The following is a 22643-nucleotide window of genomic DNA, read 5'->3' on the forward strand; positions in this document are numbered from 1 at the left end:
TGCTCAACCAGGCGAACATGACTGCTGGTTCTTCCTCCCAAATGCCTCAGACGCTGGCTCACTCTTCCTCTGTCCCTGTAGTTCAGACCTTATCAGCGCGCCCTGACCTTGCCTCCCTGCTACTCTGCCAGTGGGGCTGTGCACAGTCCAAGTCATGATATTCTCTGCTCAGAAACACTAGACGGCCCTCCCCTGCGAAGACAGACAATCGAAGAAACCAAACACAAGGTCCAAACTTCAGATCTCCATGACTTCACTCCAAGCTCACGCACAACACTCTCCCTCTCCACCCTCGACTCTAGCGTCCTCGAATGCGGCCAGACCCGGCCACACCTGTGCCCCCACACACTATGCGGTCACACATCTCCCTGACTTCGTAAAGTGAGGCCTTTATTCCCTGTGCCTAGAACGCCCAGCTCCTTCACCTCCACCTGTCAAAACTGCACTTGTCTTTCAACTCTTAGCTCAAGTTCACTGTCTAGTCTAAGTGTTTACTAAAAAGATCCGGGTCTGAAGCCAGACAGACTGGGTTTGAAATTACTTACAAACTCTGATCAGTTTAGCTCAGGCTGTGGTCCATCTCCTAAAATGCTACCCCTTCCTCTGGCCAGACGGCTGCCCTGACACACCCCCCTCCAGCTCTCTATCCCTGCACCATATATGACATCCAGAGCACGGGAACATGAGACCCTCAGGAGAGCACAGGGCTTTCTTTATGGGGCAGGCAGATGCTTCCCTCCCCGCCTTCCTTACCACCCCGCAGAAGCAGACTGCTTTCCTAAAGCCCAGGACAGCTAGAACATGAGACCTGAAGGGAAGCCTGCTGGAGGCTTCTGGGAAAGATTTCGAACTCGGATGAAAAGAGAAGGACAGGGAGGAGCCCCACCATCTTCATTCCGATGCTGTGAGGAGGTGATGCTCAGAATGACCACGGTCCTCATGGAGACTGACCCCAAGCCCTGCCAGCCTATCACTGAGCCAGTAAACCTGCCTGGAACTGCCAGTGTCTGGTTCTCTTGTTAGGTCAGAAAATATAAATCCCCATTGTTTACACCAGTTTTCACTCATATTCTGTTCTCTGCAGCTGAAAGCATCCTGGTACACAACTGATTACAGGTGAATATTCAAATTCCCCGTGGGACATCAGGCCTCCCAGAAGCCAATGCTGCACACACTCTCCGCTCTCCAGCACCACCTTTCCCCATGATAGTGATTCACAAATCACAGCACTATGTAATTTTTCATTCCCATGTGCCTATCCCTGCCAATCCCCTCTACTCTCCCCTATGAACTCTAGTGTCTTCTCAGAGACACCTGGGTCTGAATCATGGCTCCGGCTTCTTAATAGCTGTATGACCTCAGGCTCGTCACGTTACTTCCCTAAGTCTCCACCAGCCCAATAAAAATGATCCATGTTGTTATTATTACTGCTATTATCATTTATGTTAATATCCTAACTGGTGGTGGGTTGGAGCCAAAAACAGGACTGAAGCGCCATCTGGATGAACAGGAACAATCCTACAGAAGAAGTCAGCTCTGGCCACAGCTGGGGGGGCCACTTCTCGAAGGAAGAGTCAGTCCAGAGGCCAGAGCCGGACAGAGCCTGAGCTGGCGGGTTGTCCTCTGAAGGCCATCACTACCAGCTCCTCCACCTGATGACAAGTTAACCCGCGAGGTGACAGTTGTTAACAACATTCTGCCTCAGCATCACAAGGAGCATACCTTTCTCAGACCTGCTCCCAAGATGAACGCCTCACAGCAGGGGGGAGGCGGAGCCACTTTTATCCCCTTGTCTTTCTAGAGGTTGTGACAACAGGGCGAGAACAGCATGTCTTTCCAACACTGTAAATACTTTATGAATGCCTTTTTGGAGACCTTCCCATCAGAGTGAATTACTCTCCAGAGCAACAGTGCCAGAGCTCCATTGTAGCTGGTGGCCATTCGAGCCCCCAAATAATTCTATAATTGGATTTGCCAGGAAAAATGTAAAACAGAATGAATCTAATTCAAGCATTACCACAAGTGAATGTGAAGGGCCCAGGCACGTATTTCTTCCCTGCGTTTGATATGACTAATGACTCGGTTAATCAATTTCCCTGGGGGTGAGAAAGACGGTGGAAGCAGGATGGGGGAGGGAGGTAGAGAGAGAGTGGCGTGGATCCACTCTTGACCTCGCAGACCACAGCACATCAGCACGTACATGGCTCTGGAAAGACCTTCTAGGCAGAGGGCTGCGATGGGCCAGGCAGGAATGAGAACTGGACCAGGGGTCGCAGGACTCAAGTGCCACTGAGTACATCTTGCTAGAACTCAGTTATTTCGTCTCTAAAAACATACGCGTCACCACGTGTTGCAGGGCTCTGCGACGTGCCGCTAAAAATGTTATACAACATAAAAGGATAAAACCACATAGTAAAGACAAAGAAAACCGCCACTTACGGAGCAAGGCCCTGTTAGAGCACTGCTTCACTGAATCTCAGGGTGGTTCTGTTTTATAAAATAATTAAGTCTGGAAGAGGTGGGGTGACTTGCCCAAGTCCCAAAGCTAATAACCAGAAGACCTGGGGCCCACACCCAGCTCCGTGCAACTCCTTAACAAACTCGGGCTTTTCCTGGGGTACAAAGCTGCTCTCAAGACACAGTCTTCGTGGAATGAAAACAATCTCTCTGGAGCAATAAGGAAAGATGTCCAAAATACACCGCTCAATGAAAAAAGGGACAGAATGACAGATACGAAGTATTCTAGGTGAAGGAGAAAATAAACATATGCATTTGTATTTGCATTGAGAAAGCACTGTTAAGGTGTGGAAGACAACTAACAGAGGTGGGAGGAGAGAAGGGAGAGCAGGACGAATGGGTATAGAATGGAGACAGTGAGCTTTGCACTGGGTGAATGTCTTCCTTATGGGAAAAATACATATTTTTAAGTCCTTCATGGAAGAACACCATTCAGACCTAACCGAGTTTCTATGCAGGCATACTGGCAACCTCGTGGCTGGCCTGTGAGACTCACCAAACTGCTAACAAGCTCATACTTTTAAGGTCCATTACTGATGAAAAGACGAAATACCGCCCTGTTTTATTTTAAAGTACCTCTACTTCTTTCCAGCGACCAAAGTCAGAAGAGGAGTCGGCCCCGCTCCAGGCCGCAGAGGCCAGCAGACTCCTTAAGGGCCAGGGACTGTGGGGGTCGCTCTGCCCAGTCACTCACCTGACTCATCGCCACGGGATAAAACGGGGATGATTCTCCCCACTTTATAAATAAGTTATGTCAAGTCTGCAGTGTTTAGTGAGGTCACCGTGGAGGCAAGCAGCGAGGTCAGGATCCGGGCTGAAACCTCTCTGGCCACCAGTACTGTGAAGCTCACCAACACACAGCAGGCGATCCAGGCGAGTGCGCCCCAGACGAAGCCCTCACAAGGGCGGCACAGCCCTCTGGGGCGGCTCTCCCTTACCTGGATCGAGTTCAGACCCCTGCCGTTCCAGCTGTCCACGAAGCTTCTCGTTTGTCTTAATAGATTCTTCTAAACGTTTCCTCAGACTTCGAATTTCTTGAATATGTTCCATTACTAAGTCTACAGGAGGGAGAGTTATTTTTAATTTAAAGTCTGAAGGCCCCAACAAATTGAATAATTTACAAATTATGCAAGGATCTTAAAATTCCAAGTCGTGCTGGATGTATTCAGATCGTCGGTAACTGGCAACACTTTCCCGGGCTTGGTGAGGCTGAGCGACTGCCCACAGCCCACGGACACAGTTCTGTAATGGTTCTCTGCAGCCCTCCACGAGCAGGGAGTTCTATATCACATGGAAAAATTATATTCCATACAATTTTAATGCCAACTCTAATGCGGCCCTTTATTCTTCTAAATATCAAATATTAATTTAAAACTTTCCTTATGGTGAAACTAACAGATCACTTTCAAGTCTGTCTGAATTGCCTGAGCGTGGATTAAACCACTTTCATAATGAATCCAGATATTTCTTTGAAAAGACTATGTTTATCCATTTATCATTTACTCAGTTGAGACTCAAAAACAGAGCAAAACAGTAATCCCAGAGCTCGTGAAAATGGTAAGAAATGTGTACTCTCCAGAGCACATCCTGTTCGCGTGACTTCTGGGATCTATTTTTATCATCAGCCTTAGAAAGGTTCTTTTCCAAAGTCTTTCCTCAAATAATTCTACTTCCAGGAATCTACTCAAAGAGATCACCAGAGATACTGACAACCATTTGCCAGAAAGCATGAAAACGTTCATCTGAAGCACTATTATAGAGCAATAAAAACTGAACATGACTCAAAATTATTAAACCAACTGTATTACATTACATTACTGTGATGTAGTAATCTACAGCTACTGAAATTGTATTACGAAGACCCTATCATCTTACAGAAAAATACAGATACAAAATGGATTATTCAGCATAATTATAACTCCATTTTAAAATTTGCAGACAAAAAAGACACATAAACACAAAATAAGAAAATCTATCCTAAGATATTAACAGCAGTTGCCTTTGGGTGGTAGAGTTCAGGTTTTTCAAAACTTCTGTATTCTATCTTTTTTTAATTTAATTTTATTTTTTTCAGTATTCCAAGATTCATTGTTTATGCACCACACCCAGTGCTCCATGCAATACGTGCCCTACTTTAATACCCACCGCCAGGCCTTCCCAACCCCCCCACCCCCTCCCCTCCAAATCCCTCAGTTTGTATTCTATCTCAGTGTAACATTTATTAATACGTAAAAATTTAAGTTTCCCAAATTTTCTACAATGAGCATGTCCTATTTTATCAGCCACTGCCATATCTCACTTTAGCAAAGAACGAAGGATGCGCAGTTGCAATCTGGAGGTAGGTTTCTAGATTCCGTGTTTAAAGCATAGCCACATCAAGTATCCAAAGCCAAAATTAATGTCTGTAATTCATCAATTACGGTACACTCAGTATGTCTTCGTAATGTTTGTTTTAAAACATTATACTAATGTTATGACCCAGTTTTAATTCCTTCAAAATGACTTTCATTTAAAAGTAGTACAATGTTACAGATCTTTTCCTAATTAAATAGTAATTCTGCCATGAATCTGAATGTTTATGAGACGACTTAATTCCCAGACCTTCAGCTATCTCCTATTAATGCCAGAAGTGTGGCAAGTCATTTGGTGGGATGCATGAGGCCCTCCTGGCCAGCCCAGCGCTGGAAGACCCTGTGCAGCAAACTCCTGCCACACCTCCCGCCCCTGCCCTGCTGCCCTGAGAATCGTCCAGCCACTAGTCAGGTCCGAGTGAGGCAGGAACTTATCTATTCTGATCGCAGTCCTCCTCGATGGTTTATATCCACATCCCACGCTGCCGGCTTCTTGGGTAAATCGGTTCACACCACCTGCCACTGAGTCTGTCCAGGAGCTGGACGCATCATTGGGGCTTAAGGAAACATTCCCAGTCGAACTGGACACCACTTATTAATTATGCAGCCCCAACCAAGGAGAAGGAAACACTAGACTCGTCTTTACAAAATGGGAGGAAAATATCTGTCCCTCCTCTATAAACATCCTTCTGACAAATGCTAACTCTTTAATACCATAAATCCTGCAAGCAGCAACCAGCAAAAACCGTGTGTGTATCTTTGGCCTAGTAGTTCCACCTTACGGAATCTAGGTTAAGATAATGCACTGAAATAAGGGGAAAGCTTCATGTTCAAAGACATTCCCTGCGGCAGTGTTCACAATTGTGAGATTTTAGAAATGACTTAAATGTTCAGCAAAAGGGGAACATAAGGAAAACTGCAGTTCAGCCATTCAACGGACTATTCTAAAGCCACTAAAAATGATGGTATGTAACAACATGTCAGAAAGCTTACGATAGAATGTCAAGTGCAAAAAGGAAAAATACTAAATTATCTCTCTACTTAGAATATAAACATGACAAAAGGAAAAAACAGATGCAGAGACCAAAAGTCTGAAGAGAAGCAAACCAAAGAAGCTAAGAGTGGGCTTATTAGGATGGCTCCAGAGCACTGCCCCCCCCAGGGAAAGTGCCTGCTAATGCACGAGGAGGGCGTGACAAGCCCAAGGTCATGAGTCCCCAGAATCATAAGACATAAGGGGACACCTAACAGGTTCTGTATTAGAACTGGCGCGGCAGACATGTGGGAGAGTAGGGAAAAGAAGGGATGACAAAAGAAACCTAGAGCGAGGGGCCCATACTGCAGCCGAAGGGTTTGAAAGAACAGGGGTCTCACGGATTCCCATTAAGGGATCTGGCTTGCTGCACCGTTAACCCCCACGCCCTTGTAATTCCTCCAGCCCTCAATCAAGGGTGTTCCTCCCACAAAAACAGTCTCAGGGGTTCTTGGAAATGGACTGAATTCCTTGCCGGGCTGATACAGTGCAGAAGGAAGTGCAGCTAAGGACAGGAAAACAACTCATGGGTCTGACCCACACGAGGAGAAGGCAGATCACAGAGCCAGAAATAACGGAGAGAAACCTAGTATGTAGAAACTCACAGAAATCACACAGGGATACAGCCAGAAACCCAAAGAAAGCAAATCTAGGCGAGGAGCCCGGCTGACACCGCACTTCTATCAAACACGGGTACTCGTTGCTCTGGGTGTTTTCAAACTGTGCTCCTCCGGGCCCAGGGTGTCCCAGAGGAGCTTCAGGAGCCGCTGTAGAGGACAAAGTCTCACCCGAATCTTAATTACATATTAGGCCTCCATATAAAGTTCATCTGAAACAAAGTGGGGGGTTGTTGCTAAAACAGACTTTGAATTTTTGAAAACCAGTTCTATGTGATCAGGTGTCAACAAAAAGCGTTTAGAGGGGCGCCTGGGTGGCTCAGTGGGTTAAATCCTCTGCCTTCGGCTCGGGTCATGATCCCAGGGTCCTGGGATTGAGCCCCACATTGGGCTCTCTGCTCAGCAGGGAGCCTGCTTCCCCCTCTCTCTCTCTGCCTGCCTCTCTGCCTACTTGTGATCTCTGTCTGTCAAATAAATAAATAAAATCTTTAAAAAAAAAAAAAAAAAGCATTTAGAAAGGAGGTGCCAGCGTCTGACTTGTGCTCTGGATCCACCCTGGCTGCCTTGCAAATAACCACTGGAAGAAAGGAGAGACCAGACGATGCCAGCTAAGGACCAGAATCTATACCAGGGGTCAGAAAACCACAGCTCCTGGGTCAAACCCACCCACCACCTATTTTGGTAAATAACGGTTTATTGGAACAGAGCCACACTCATTCACTTACATTTTGTCTACGGCTGCCTTCTGCTACAACAACAGGATTGAGTAATTACAACAAAGACCATATGTTCCACAAAGCCCAAAATATTTACTATCTGCCCTTTCCTAGGAAAAATTTGCCAATCCAATACCTCATACCTAATACCCCAACAGGAGGTAATCAAGACTACAAATACAGAGGAGGTAAAGGAGAGCTCAGGGACAGGTGGAGGTTCGGGAGGCTGATTCTGCCAACTGAGCCCATGGCCCATGGTCAGTGGCAGGACGAGGGGCTGACCCAGTGGACAAAAGGTCACACACTGAAGGGAAACACTGCAGATCCCTAGAATTACAAAATACCCTAACAGGGGTTCAGGTGGAGGGTGGGTGGTTAGGTACTCTGGGGCATCTGCACAATTCCAAGCATGGGTCTTCAAAGTGACAGGGTCTCAGAAGAGTCTGAAGGGAAAAACAGGAAATTAACCAGACTTGGAACGGACACAGAATCTCAGGGCCTGCCAGTCTGGTTTCTGCCACTGTTAGAAGAGCAAGGAAATGGCGAGTCACATAATAAGTCATCATTAAGAAATAAAAATGACTCTTCCCCAGTCACCAACACTTTCAACAACCGCAGCTTTCCCCAGTGATAAATGATAGTCTGAATGACCAGCTCTGGCCCTGCCAGGATCTCCCTCCATCAGACGAATATTCAAATGTCACTACACTCTGCTTACTCAGGCAAGATGGCAAATTACTGTTTAGACCAGGAAGCCTTGGCCGCCTCTAAAATGCTTAGCAAAGCTTAGCTTACCTTGAGAGAAATGGTTCGTCAAGACCGAGGTCTTCCCGGTCTCGCTGTCTTGCTTCTGGTCTTGTGAGAGGACGGACGACTTCTCCGACATTTCACAGTCGGATAATGCGTGAGAGGCAGATGGCTCAGGAGACTCAGGGAGGATGTGCTGGTAGGTGATACCGTCTTCTTCCATCCTTCACCATCGGGATTGAGAGAGAAATTGTTCCCCACACTAAGATCCCAAGACAGGACCAGGACTTTGTAATCTCCCCGTATTTGCAACTTTGTTTTGGAGCCCTTTTGTTTCCCCAGAGCATTTTATTAGGGAGGACACTCTAAAACCAAAAAGCACTCAGTGGGCTTGAGTCTGGAGCCAGTGAAGAAGGGGGAGCCACTGTCTGACTCATGGGGAGGGGCCCTCTGCGAGAGCACGAGTCAGTGCCCACTCTGTACCAGGCGTGTTAGACATACCGTCTTACTCAGTCCCCACAGAGACCCTTTGAGCTAGAGAGGACTATCCTGCGGACTCGGGGAGCCTGAGACACAAGCTTGCCCACAGTCTCACCACTTGAGCCCAGGTTTGTCTGTCTCTGCAGCCCCAGGAGAATGCGGGAGGCCAACCCAAACCCACGAAGTGGCCTTATGGGTTTAAAAATCTTAAAACCCTCAGGGCCCCCACGCAGGTCCCAACGCCACCACTCTGGCAATCATCTGATTAACCTGTATTTCCCAAGAGCCACCTGAACCATGAGGAAAAACACCCTGAACTGGGTGAAAAGCCCACATGAGTCTCCATTATAGATAAAGCTCCTTAATTTAAGCTCTTTTTTTTCTTCCACTTTTTCCTATTACTTCTTGTCTCATTATTCATGAGCTCAGACAAGAGCAAAGGACTCCAAAGCTGCAACGCATTCATTAACAGGTAAACACCAGATGCAGCTTCACTCAGACAGCGTGATGGATGCACGGGCTTGCCGCTGCCTTGCAAAGTGCCGAATGGGCCAAGGGCACCCATTTAATTAGCTTAGGAGTGACCGTGTGAGCGCTAAGCCTACAGCGGAAAAAGGCAGAACAGAAGGAAAAGAAACCAACCTGTCAGGAATGGGAAGGGTGACACATGGCTGAGGAGGGCTGAAGCAGACTCCCTGCCTCCTTCCAGCCCCCTCTCCAAGCAACCACGGTCGTCTTTCACGACAGCAAATCTGATTTTGTCTGGCCCCAGCTTATTCTCCTTCAAAGACTCCCCTCTTCCCATAGTACAGAATTTGGACTCCTAATACAGAATCTGAGGACCATCCCAGCACAGCCCCGCCTGCCTCTCCAGCCTTGACCCTCAAGTTCCCTGCACCAGCTCGCAGGGGCCACATCGCTCTCGCCTCATACACACTCTCCGACAATCCCTGCCCCGGGCCTCTCATCCTTTAGATCTCAGTTAAGACTGTCTCCACTCTGGGAGGCCTTGCTTGCCCTCTCCATAGCCCGCCACTGAGATGCGGTCCATTATTAGAGGAGGATGGAAGTAGAGGGCTGAACTGGGAGGGATCTGTGAAAACACTGTGGAGGGAAAGGAGTGTTTCTTCTGAACGTACAGATGCTCTGATTGAAATGTCCTCTGGTAAGCCTGGATGTGTCCCCACCTGCTTACTCTAATGATGCTGTGGCCTTTGTGATGCCAAGAAAGTCCAAAATTCTGGTCTCTGTCTCTTTACCTCCAGAAGCCCAAAGGTCTGCTGCTCCAAAGAGGAGGGAAATACCCGTAGGACTCCCAATGGTCAAAACCTTTAAACAAGGAACCAGAGGGGGCGAGACCTTGACACTTCCTATAGGCCATCAAGGCAAACTAAGAAAGTACCAAACACATTTATTCCATCAACAGTTTTTAAATTCTAACTATGAGCCAAATAACTAAGGCGGAAGCAGGTATAGAGATATTCAAGACACAGTCTTTGTCCTCAAAAGGCAATATACAACAATAATAAGAGACCAGAGTCCGATAGATTCAAGTTCAAACCCCAGCTCTGCTTCTCAATGGCAAGCATGCAATTCCGACCCTTGGGTTCCTTGTCCTAAAATGGGAACAGTGCTTGCATGGTAGTGTCAGAAAGGATGAATGTGAATGCCTAGGGTAGCAGCTGACACACACCAACACCCCCCATTCACGCTAGCTCCTTTCCTCTGTTGAGGAAGTCTGGGAGTGGAAAGACAAATGCAGGGCGTACTACAACGCCATGTGCTAAGTGCTGTAATGTGACAACATGCCAAGTACTACAGGAAAAATAACTGATCCTGGGATGCAGAAGAGAGACGGGAATGTTGGGGAGAGCCAGGTTCACTGTTATATCAACAGACTCTGAAGAAGGATTTTCAAACTACAACAGGAAGAAGTCAGGCACGGGCTGCAGAACAGGAAGAAGTCAGGCACGGGCTGCAGAACAGTAAAAAGTGAGGTAAGACTGAAGCATGAGGAACACGAGAGAAAGAAAGATGGGTCAGACTGAGCAGGGCCTCAAAGGTCAGGCTAAGGCATCTGAAATCGATCCTGCGGGGACCTGGAGCCAACAGAAGGAACGTGTCATCCTCGTCAAAGCACCCGGCAGACAGACGTCAGGAATGGCCCAAAACAACTGAATGAAGGCTGCAGGGTACACGGAGTAAATGCCTGCTTGTGCGCGTCCACTGTCAGTTTCATAAGTGTGTGTGCCTTACCCACGAGCAGCGGGAAACTAGCCGAACAGGAGGGAGCCGGCACACCCAGAGGACAAACCCACCACACATGCTTCTTCCCCCATGCCACACGCTCACCTCTCCATCGGTTCGTTCTGGGGGCTCTTGTCCACTTCAGCTGATTTCCCTGAGAGCAGAAAGAACATCAAGAGAAGGAAGACATTAAAAAATAAACAAATACTGTACCCCTGGGACAAATAATACATTATATGTTAATTTAAAAATGTTGAAAAAAGAAAGAAAGAGAGAAAGAAAGAAAATAAAACCCAGTATTCCCTAATAATTTCTTGCGGATACACTTGCAGAGGCCCCATTCCATTTGCTTAAATACTCTTCGTAACAATCCTAGAAATTTAAAGGAGGATCACCAAGAACACACTCAGACCAGCGGTTCCTCCTTCATCCCTGCTCTGGCACCAGTTCTAGGAGGGAGGGGACAGACCTGAATCTAAGAACCCTTCCCCAAGGTGCTGCTAGATGCAGGTTCTTTTCCCATCTCTAAAAACTCAGATACTAACAGAATACACACTCGTTATAGGAAATGGGTAACAAACAAGAAAAAGAACGTAACATAACATGTCCTCGCTACGGACATGTTATGGATTTCCTTCCGTTCTTTCTTCCGTGCATTTTGGCATGGGTGACACTGTATGTGACTTCATCTTTTCCCTTCGTATTTCATTACAAGGACGCTTCTTACTGAGTTTTGCCTTGGAAACCTAATTTGGAAGGACCGCATTACTATTCCACTGCAGGTAGGCATGTACCGTAATTTCTGCCAGTCCCCTATTTGACATGTAGGTCATCTCTAATTTTTCACTTTTATAAGTCAATGAAATAAACATCTTTGTACATACAGCGTTATCTGCATTTAAATGATTTCCTTAGGAGAGACTCTCAGAAGTGGGATTAGCAGGAAGAGGAGTATATGAGTGCAGATGAATAAGCCAGGGCCTGCGGCAGGGGAGGGACGCCGAGAAATGGCGAAAGAAAACAAAATAAAGCTGAGAACGTAAGTGGGCAAAAGATGCACTGCTCTCTCCTACACAGCAGCCTTTGCTGTTTGAAAGGAAACACAGGAGCCCAGGTTTCAAAGAGACTAACAACTTCAAGTTAAAAATACTTCAGAACTCTGGAAATTGCAGACTGGGATGAGCTCTTTGAAGAAGCTAACGTGTGGCTAAAGAAAAAAACAAACCCTTCTCGAGCTGCACTTGAAAAATGAGACTATAATTAAACGGCACCCACACATTCCATTTTCAAAACTGCTCCGAAAAGGGAAAGTTCTTGAACACCACAGCACGGAGGAAAAGAGCACCAGAGACTCACGCATTTGCCTTGTGCCTCGTGGTCCCCACATGTGTGCTCCCTGGGGCTAGAGGGTGTTGCTATTGGGGCTCCCTCAACACCCCAGCAGGACAACAGAGGGCAGAGAGAGCCAGTGTGACATCCCGAGGGCTTGAACATCACCTGCCACTGCAGGGCACTGGTGGGCACCAGGAAGGAGTCACACACACCCCCCCGAGATCAGGTGCCAGGCCCCAAGGACAAAAATGACGTCCCCTGGCCTCACATCGATCCCACTGGCACAGCATCAGGATCTCCATTTAACAGTGAAGCGGAAATCCAAGAGGTCTGATGTGTCCCCTCCCTTCCTCCGACATCCCATCACCTACTTCACTAGAAGCTCCAGCTAAGCAAGGGAGCTGGACACTCCCGAGCTAGACCTAGACCACCTAGACCTAGACCACAAATCTAGGTCTTGATCCTCTTGGTTACATCCTGACCAAAAATGCAATGACATTTTGACACCCCAGAAGGTAGGGGGAGGGTGACAGGCCCTCTACCACGTAGAGGGGCTCCACGCCTGTGTCCTCTACACTCCTCAAGAGGGGAAATCGCCATCTGCCTGGGGCAATTTCCCAGACACTGACTGGAAGTCCCAGGCCCCAAAGACCACCGTGAACAGGCAGAGACAACTGTTGTTAGAGCAGCTCAGCACTTTCCATCTCGCACCTGCACGGGGCTGCTCCCCAACATTCAGCTGACACCCTGACGATGGGCCATCTGCCCAGCCCGGCCCTCCAAAGGGCTCAGGAGTCTACACGCACCAGCCACGTACATGACAGCATTGTCTCCGGCTTCAGCGGACCAGCGCGCTTTCGGAGGACGGACACACACCTCAGCAACCTCACCGGCTAGGGGATCACTGCTCTGGGGCACGCTCTAAGCACTCTGGAACTCCCGGCCATAAATTCATCGTGTACCTATCACAAAAACCTCTCTTCGATTCCTAACAAAATCCACGACCAGAGAAGGAAATGCCCTGAGGCCATCCAAAGCCCGGGCTTCTCTGTCTTCGAATAGGACATCCTGTGTGGAGCTGCTAATGACTCCACAATTATATTCTGCCCATTCCCCTGCCACGACAGAATGCTTTAAAGCCAAATGACAAATTGTTAGTGTGGGACTCACAGGGCCATCATGACAAGCAATGCACTGAATTCCATGGTGGAAACTGCCTTCACACAGGTGACAGGGTACCATCTGTCAGCCTATTCAGGAAGCTTAGGAAGCATGTCATGAAGGCGCTGCTCCCATCTTTCAGGCAAATCTGACCACTACACTGAAAAGCTGTAGAGTAGGTGGCAGTGACAGGGGGAGGGGGGACTTCATCCTTTCAAACAAAAAGACTTCTAGTTATCCAATCCATACTGGAACCAGCAAGAGAACTACCACGCAGGACAGTCTTGTAACCAGTCGGCCCGCCCTCCTCCCTGCACTGATCCATCCCGAACGCTGCCTCTGTTTGAAAAGCCTCTTTTGAAACAGTCCCCCTCATTCCAAATCCACCAACCGTACAGAACCCAGCTCTAATATCTAGCCTGGCATCTCCTACGTGACCCAAATGCTCCTTCCTTTGCATCCACTAGTCATTTGTAGGACATATTTGCAGTTCCTCCCAGATGCCTGTGCCTGTGCCTGATGCTGAGGGTCAGGGACAAACGAGGCTCCATCATAGCCTCAGTGAGTTCACAGCTGCGGGGGGACGAGGGACCCAAAAGACAAATTACACTACAAGGCTGTGACGAGGGGCGGCACGAGATACCATGGGAAGGCCTGCAGAGGAAAGGAACGTGAGCCAGCCTGGGCCCCCCAGGACAATTTAGAGGAGGTGACCAGGGACACGCGTCTGAGGCAGGAAAGAGCCGCTGCATAAAAGTGCGAAGCTGCTAAGGGGCCACATGGGGGCTGAGTCTGTGGATACTTAGGAAAGACCTTCCGTTTTCTCTGATCGCCTGCCTGCCATGCTAATTATACCTCGCACGCCCCCTTTACCACTCCTAAAATACCCTTCCCCGCTGATTTGCAATATGGAAGGTTGAGCCCTAATACCCTTTCCTCCCGGAAGCCTTCCCTTCCGAGCTCGGGGCGCCTCATTCCGAGCCCCCACTACGCGGGCCAGACAGAGTCAGAGGTCACTGAATCAAAGGGCACTCGGGAGTAAGATCCAAACCACATAAAACTATCAATATTGTCACCAAATCCTGACTGAACACTACGTACGGCACCAGCTTAGTTTGGGAGCCAGGACAAAACAAGGCCCCCATCTTCCAGGAGTCTATGCCCTGAAGAAATACAATGTGCCCACAAGGCTTCATTGCCGTCACCCCCTGTGCTCCCAAAAATGGTTAGACGGGATACCACACTTCAAATAATCTCATTTAATCCTCACAAATAACTGGGCAAGATAGGTACTATTCCCTCCCAGAGGAAATGTGACCATTAAGAGGGTACAAGAAGCATAAAGCTGGGATTTGAACTCAAGTCTGTCTGGCTCCAAAGATTCTGTTCTTTCCGCCCGGCAAAGAGTGTCCATCACGAGGCCAGACACGACTGTCATAGGCAAGCTACAACCAACCCAGAATAAAAAACGAAACAAAGAGTTTTGCATCCACTTGAGGTGAACAAAAAAAGCTTCCTAGAGGATGAACAGAAATTCCTAGAAGAGAAGAGAAAGGACAACCTTCTAGAAAAGGGACTGGTTTGAGCAAAATCCCGGAAGTGGGGAAATGCAAGCAAGGCCTGCAACACAGAAGTACCAGCTAGGACGCCCAACTGGGCAGGAGTGTGAGAGGCACCACATCATGGCAGTCAGGAGGCTAGGCTGTGGAAGCAAACTGCCTGGGCTCAAACCCAGACTCCGCCACTCCTTGGGTGACCTCGAGCAAGTAACTTCCCTTCTCGGTTCCTCATTCATTCAATGAAGGTGATAAGTAGTAGCTACTCATAGGCTGAGAACATACCCAACACAGAACGCACAGCCTATAAAGCCCAGTCTTCCTCACTGCTTCTCCATCATCATCACCATCATTCTCGCTGAGCGGGGAGTGAGCTGGACAAGGCAGACTGTAGAAGGCCTTGGAAAAAATGCATGGTTTAGGTTCATCCCCGCAGGCACAGGAGAGTCAAGAGAAAGGACACCCACAGCTGTCCTCTACCCGTGTGGCTACACCCTGACACATGTGGTGAGCTCATAGGGGAAAGAGACCACCTCACAACCTTCTCGGTACCCTCCCCAGTGCCGACTCAGAAATACCCGAGGAGCACACTGTATTCCTGACTTATGCTACTGGCCTCAGGAGGCACCAGGAACAACGACACCATGGGACTGCACACCAGCTCTCGATCTGCTTTGGGTCCCAGCGCACTTCAGGAATCTGAGTTATAGATCCCCTCCCTGAAAAAAGGCACTCACAAAATCTTGCAGGATTCTGGACCCTAGTGAAATCCCTAGCCTGTAAAGCTAGAAAAGATCCCGGCTCTGGTCCTGACGAAGAGTGGGAAAGCACACTATCATCCTACTTCCTGGGTTCTACCAACTAAACATTATTAAAGGAAAGCAAGGATAGGTACAAAGATTCCAATACACTGTTCTTTTAAAAGCCCCAAACTGGGAAACAACCTGAATGTCCACCTAATGGGGAATGATTAAGTAAATTATAGTACATTCATACAGAAGAATGTTCTGCAGCCACTAAAACAATGTAGGTTAGTATTTATTATCTACAGCTGAACAAAGGGGAAGGTTGCAAACAATTCTGGTTCTACAAAAAATACACATACATATAAAAAAGATCTGGAAGTACAAACTCCAGGGTGTTCATTTTTGCTGTATAAATAATGCAACTATAGGAGTATTTGCTTATCTGTTATTCCACAATAAACATGTACTGCTTTGTATTAAGAAAAAAAAAGACTATATTTAAAATTTTTAAGAACTCATGCTATGCAACCGCCTCAAATATAAAACTATTCTACAATAAGCTCCTTTCATAATTCAGAAGCCAGACCCCTTAGATAGCATCTGAAAAAGAAACCCACCTCTGTTACATTTTATTCTCTAAGAATAGGAGTTGTCGTGAGATACCTGAGACTTTTATGCCTTTTGTACAAGAAAATAAAGTTCTATGTTTGTGTTGTCTGCGAAGCCTGAAATGCTTCTGCTCCCAGAACCCGCAGGAAACAAGAATTGAGATCTCCTTGGGCTTGTCAAGGTAAATAAGTAAAAAACATATCAAGGGGGGGGCAGTTGGATGAGGGAGGGAGGGCAGCTGGTGCCAGAGGCGCTCTCTCTCAGCCTCCCACTTCCTCGGGCCCTGGTTGAGGGTTTGTAGGAAGAAGAGAGAGACAGACAGAAAATGCCTCAGGCCAGGAAGATACAGCTCTATCTTGAGGACCCAGTTATTTCTCCAATATTAAAATAAAAACTAGCTTTTTGGGAAACTCTTAGTCAGGAGAAAGTGGATTTCACAAAGCTGGAAAAAGTCCCCTGCCCCTGTGTCCTTGGGCCTCGAGGTCCGGGGCAGCTGGTACTAGGACAACAAGTCTGCAACAGGCCTAAGCTGCTGGGTTCCGTAGAAAACTTGGGAAACATTCCCCGGTCCCAGAAGCCCAGACTATCCCACGTTCCATCTTGGAATTAAGTTGAACATATGTGGACCCTCACGAGCCATCTGTTTTGTAATGTATGAAGACAGAAGAACTAAGGTCAAACCTTGGTTTCGCCAAGTCGGTTGTAACTTTAGGCAACTGACACTCCTCCGTCAGGCCAAGTTCCTCCAGTAAAACAGGCTGTTCTGAGGAGAAGCCCCCGACTCACAACAGGCAGAGATACTGGCGAGCACAGAGCACCTGGGAGCCATGCACCCAGCACTGAGTCGAGGCTTCGTGCTCGTGATCTAACTCTTACAGCTCACCAAGGAAAGCCTCTGACCTTGAGCAGAAGGAACATGACCTGACTTACATTTTGAAAAGATCACTCTGACTATTGTGCAGGAAGGGGCCACGGAGGGACATGGAGGGGAACCCGGACCCCCAGGGGGGCAAGGACTATAGTAACCCTTGAGAGGAGACTGTAGCAAACCAGAGCCATGGCAACAACGAGGTGGTGCGAGTTGGTCAGATTTACAACACACACTGAGGGCAGAGCTTCAAAGGGGCAGCAAGTGGGTGGGAGGAATACTGGGTGGTATCCACTTAGAAATCCAGGGAGGAAAGAAGGTCCCCTAGGACGGAGAGGACTGACCACATCCAATTCTACTGTCAAGGTGAGGGAGGTGCAGCCCAAAACCAATGGCCAGGTTCAGCAAAGTGGCAGGTGTCCATCCCTGGGGCACATGCCGTTTCCGTGGAGAGGCTGGGATGTCTGAAAGCCCAATTCCAGCAGCTTTGAGAAAGAAAGGGGGGCTGGAAAGCATACTAATGGATATAAAGGAGAGAGAAAAAAATAAAGACTTCATATAGGCAACTTAAATGGATAAAGTTTTAACTTTGGAACCACTTTCATATTTTTCATTTTATTTAAAAAATAAAATTAAATCAGAAAAATGGGGGAGCGGAAGCCTAACATTGAGCACAAAGAGAACTAAGTAAATGTAATTACATTTCAAGTGAATAACATATCAACACTGTAGAAAGAATGAAGCCAAGGAACTTTTAAATTTAATATCTGACTATATACCCTTAGCCTAAAAACTAGAAGAACTACGGGGTGCCTGGGTGACTCAGTCGGTTCAACATCTGCCTTAGGTTTGGGTCAAGATCCCAGGGTCCTGAGATCGAGCCCCACATCAGGCTCCCTGCTCAGTGGGGAGTCTGCTTCTCCCTCTTCCTCTGCCTGCCCTACTTATGCTCTCTCTCTCCTTCAAGTAAATAAATAAAATCTTAAAAAAAAAAAAAAGAACTACAAACAAATCATGATGTTTTAGTAGGTCTGCTTCTCACAGTGGTATAGAGGGGGCATTTGCGGACCTATTTGTGTGTATTACAAAGAAGTGAACACGGGAGCGGATACACTGATGTTGTGAACACCGGGATCCTCACGGCTGGAGATGGGGAATAATGTGGAAGCAGAAACACCACAAAAGGACATAGTGGGCTGGTCTGGAATTGGAGGCACCTACTGTGAAACAGTAATTTTTTAAATAAATTATCTATATGTATGTATGCATGTGAGATATATCTTAGTTCTGCCTACAGCACCAGCACCAAATCAGTTTTTAAATGGCACGCCCCTTTCAGATGAACCAGGGGGCACCTGGGTGGCTCAGGTATGATCCCAGAGTCCTGGGATCAAGCCCTGCATTGGGCTCCCTGCTCAATGGGAAGCCTCTCCCACTCCCCCTGCTTGTATTCCCTCTCTCACTATCTCTCTCCGTCAAATAAATAAATAAAATCTTTTTAGAAAAATAACAAAATAAAAAAAAAAATAGAGGCCCTTTCCATTGCAGGGAGAAGAATCTTCGATGAAGAAAGGAAGAAAGAAGGAAAGAAAGAAGAAAGAAAGAAAGAAAGAAAGAAAGAAAGAAAGAAAGAAAGAAAGGAAGGAAGGGAGAAAGAAAGAAAGAAAGAAAGAAAGAAAGAAAGAAAGAAAGAAAGAAAGAAAGAAAGAAAGAAAAGGGAGAAGATGAACCAGGGCTCCCTGGAGAAATGGCTAATTCAGGGCAGGGACAGTATCAGTGAGGCTGGAACATCTTTTTTTGTTCCAGAAAGTACAGAAGTGCTCCCCAAGAAGATGGAGAACTGTCAAAAGGAATTACCACTCTTCAAATCTCAAACATTTTGAGCATCAGTAGAATGACAGAATGAAATATAATCTATTGAATAAAATAAGAAGCTAAAAGTCCACAACATTAATAAACATCAACAAATAAGCAACAAACATATAAACAAAAAGGGAGATAAAAGGGAGAGTTCATCCTTCCAGCAGATGCCACCTGATAAAAAAATGAAGAAGGAATGATGGTATAAGGAAAAAGATCACCACATTGCCAGCAGCGTAGTGACAGCAGAGACAAGGAAAGTCCAGGAAAACTCAGGTAAACGTCTGAAGAGGAGACAGATACTTATAGGATCACAAAGTATGCCCCACTGATTACTTGTATATCACACAGGAAGATACTTTCATTTATAGCAGAGAAACCGGACACACATCACCTCAACCCAAGTGATCAAAATTATTTTCATCAGGGCCCCTGGGTGGCTCAGTTCGTTAAAGCCTCTGCCTTCAGCTCAGGTCATGGTCTCAGGGTCCTGGGATCAAGCCCCACATGGGGCTCTCTGCTCAGCAGGGAGCCTGCTTCCTCCTCTCTCTGTCTCTCTCTGCCTGCCTCTCTGCCTACTTGTGATCTCTACCTGTCAAATAAATAAATAAAATCTTTAAAAAAAATTATTTTCACCAACAACGGGACAAACCGATGGCACGCGTGTCATAAACACGATACCAGGAGAACACAATACTTAATGCAGCATTCTTGCCAAAACCACGTAACTAATCTCACTGAATTTATCTAATCTAATCCCAAAAGAAACAACAGATAATCCTAAATTGGGGCAGTGGCCTGAACTCTTTAAACAGGTCCTCATCATGAAAGAGAAGGTTAAAGACAACCAAAGACACATGACAACTAAATGTAATGTGGGGAGTGGGTCCTGGAACGGAATCAGGAATAAGACTCATAAGACATTACTGAATCAATCAGTGAAATTTTAATGTAGACTGTATACGAGATAACAACCCTATGTCACGGGTTTAATAATGGTGCTGTGGCTATATAAAACAGTGTCCTCAGTTTGAGGGGCCACACACTCCGACACTTTTAGGGGGAGGGGAAAAGGGACATGATATCACCAATCCACCCTTGGAGGGTTGACAACGATGATGATGACAATGATAATAATGGTGGGCTCCTGCGTAATAATAATAATAATAGTAATAATGTTGGGCACTTAGAGGGGTGCCTAGCTGGCTCAGTTGGTGGAGCGTGTGACTGCTGATCTCAGGGTCATGAGTTTGAACCCCACGTTGGGTGTGGAGATTAGTTAAAAGTAAAATCTTTAAATAACAATAATAATAAATTGTGTATACAAATGGTCCCTGACTTGTAATGGTGCAATTTACAATTTTCAACTTTAGGATGGTGTGAAAGCAACAGGCATCCAGTACAGACTGTATTTCAAATTCTGAATTTCCATCTTTTCCTGGGCTAGAGATAATGCGGTACGACTGTCCCTTGCGATCCTGGCAGTGAGCCATACTATCACGAGGGTAATAACTGATACAACCATCTTGGACCCACGCAGACATTCTGCTTCTCACTTTCAGTACAGCCTTCAATGCAGAACATGAGATAGTCAATATTTTATTATAAAAGCGGCTCTGTGGGAGGGTATCGCCCAACTGTAGGCTGCTGTAAGGGTTCTGAGCACATTTATGGTAGGCTGGGCTAAGCTATGATGTTGGGTAGGTTAGGTGTGTTTTTTTTGTTTTTTGTTTTTTGTTTTTAAAGATTTTATTTATTTGACAGACAGAGATCTCAAGTAGGCAGACAGGTAGGCAGAGGGAGAGAGGAGGAAGCAGGCACCCTGCTGAACAGAGAGCCCGATGCGGGGCTCAATCCCAGGACCCTGGGTTCATGACCTGAGGAAGGCAGAGGCTTTAACCCACTGAGCCACCCAGGCGCCCCTAGGTTAGGTGTGTTAAACGCACTTTAGATTTACGATGTTTTCAATTTTATGATGGGTCTATTGGAATATAATCCCATCATAAATGAAGGAAGATCTGAATACACAGAAAGAAAGAGAAAATGACAAAGCAAATATGGCAAAACTGATGAAGTAAACAGTATAAAAGAATTCTTCATTCCAGTCTCAAAAACATTGCAAATGATTGTTTTTTATTTAAATTCGATAACATCTACTAAAGTACCTAGCACACAGCAACTGTTTAACAAAGGTTCTCTTTCATCCTTCTTCTAACCACCTCTGACCCTTGAAAATATTTTTTTCACCCATAAACATCTGGGGTTTTTTGTTTGCTTGTTTTGCTGAGTGTTGCCAACATTTAAAACTTAGGAGTTCTTAGCACCTCTCCCCCAACAAAAAAAAAAAAAAAAAAAAAAAAAAGAAAGAAAAAAAAAAGATTTCCACCTTCTCTTAAATTAAGAGCAACCTAGGGCACGAGGCAGGTGCCGGGGGCGGTGCCTCTGAGCTGGCCTCACTCCCGTGCCTCACCAGCCGGAGCCCGGGTTTGAACAGGGTGGACCATCAAGCCCGTGGAAGCGTCAGTGGAAGGAAGAGCAGCCGGTGTGGCCCTGCTGTCACCTCATCAGAGCAGAGGCAAGTGCTGCTGAGGCGTCGGTTCCTCCCGGGCCCCTCCAAAAGAAGTCCTGGATGAATACATGATGGGTCTTAAGACTCGCAATCCCTTGCCCCACTTACCGTTGAGAAACAGCTTTTCCAATTTCTCGAGCAGCTCAGCACATTGATTCAGCTGCTCCTGGAAACCCTCGGCCACGGAGTGATCCACGTCGCTGGCCTGAAGCAACTGCTCGAACGCCGTGATCATGGCGTTCATATGTTGCCGGCAGATGACACAGATGCCGTGGCTATCCTTAATCTGCTGTCTTTGAAGGGAGAGCTCCCGGGCTTGGGACTGAACTAATGAATCGTACCTGATAAAAGGGAGGGGAGGGAAGGAGAGAAAATGCTTGCACCATTTTAGAATTGAATTTTTGTGACCTTAACACTAATTGGGAAAATGACAGAGCACAATTTTTAAAAGCCTGAAGCTATACAAGTATACATACTTCTAGAAAAATTGGAAGTCTGCAAGGTCACTCCTTCGATTTCAAAACAGCCAACAAATGCTGGAACAAAGCTTCTTCTGCAATATTCTTAACCTTATAAAGCCCCCAATTACAGTACAGACTGGCAAGAACTCAAGAGGACAATTAGTTTCCATACATTCTTCAAAAACATTATTCTGAATTATAGAAACAAGTGCTCCAAGGGCCAGCAGACCTAACACAAATTCTCATGAAGAACAAAAAAAACTGTAACACAGGAACACCAAAACAGGGGTCTCTCCTCTTGACCGAAAGGTCAGGGAGTAATCATAATCCTAAAGACCATTTATGGAGGGTCTGTGACCTGTCAGTCACTGCACTAGGTGTTTTTAATAAGTTAACTGCTCCTCGCCATCTCCAGACAAACGGACGCACCTCCTCGTTTACAGAGGAACCAGACTCAGATTGCCAAGTTAAACGGGAAGGTTTCGGACTCAAACACAGTCTGCCCTCAAAGCCCATGCGCTATTATACAATACTACCTCCTGACACCACATGTCTTTTCCTGTCTCAGCACACGAGTACTCACAGGCACAGAGCAAAACACAAATTAAGGAAAACGTGGCTCCTATTAACCACAGCCACAGTCACCTGGCCCCGGCATGGCTTGGCGAAGATGCTGACCCTTCAGTTCAGCGTGTTCCCCTTCCCTGAAGAGGACAGTACGTGGGGCTGCTGACCACCTCTGCTGGCGAGCACACATGTAAGGGTCACATGCC

The 22643-nt window shown here is 46.7% G+C and overlaps 1 protein-coding gene across 7 annotated transcripts in view; it reads right to left on the reverse strand.

Annotated features, from left to right (window-relative positions):
- The window catches only part of CDK5RAP2 (CDK5 regulatory subunit associated protein 2), a 171797-nt gene that overhangs the window by 22985 nt on the left and 126169 nt on the right, over nt 1–22643 (reverse strand). For all 7 annotated transcript variants that reach the window (XR_007122225.1, XR_007122226.1, XM_047699454.1 and 4 more), the window contains 4 exons: nt 21518–21750; nt 10814–10862; nt 8030–8205; nt 3456–3575 (listed from right to left, as the gene is read on the reverse strand). Coding sequence is in view for 5 of the 7 variants with exons in the window: in XM_047699454.1 (XP_047555410.1) it covers nt 3456–3575; nt 8030–8205; nt 10814–10862; nt 21518–21750 (578 nt within the window). In the remaining 2 variants the exon portion in view is untranslated. The remainder of the gene's footprint in view (nt 1–3455; nt 3576–8029; nt 8206–10813; nt 10863–21517; nt 21751–22643) is intronic.

This window comes from Lutra lutra, chromosome 13, assembly GCF_902655055.1.
Source record: "Lutra lutra chromosome 13, mLutLut1.2, whole genome shotgun sequence".
Lineage (NCBI taxonomy): Eukaryota > Metazoa > Chordata > Mammalia > Carnivora > Mustelidae > Lutra > Lutra lutra.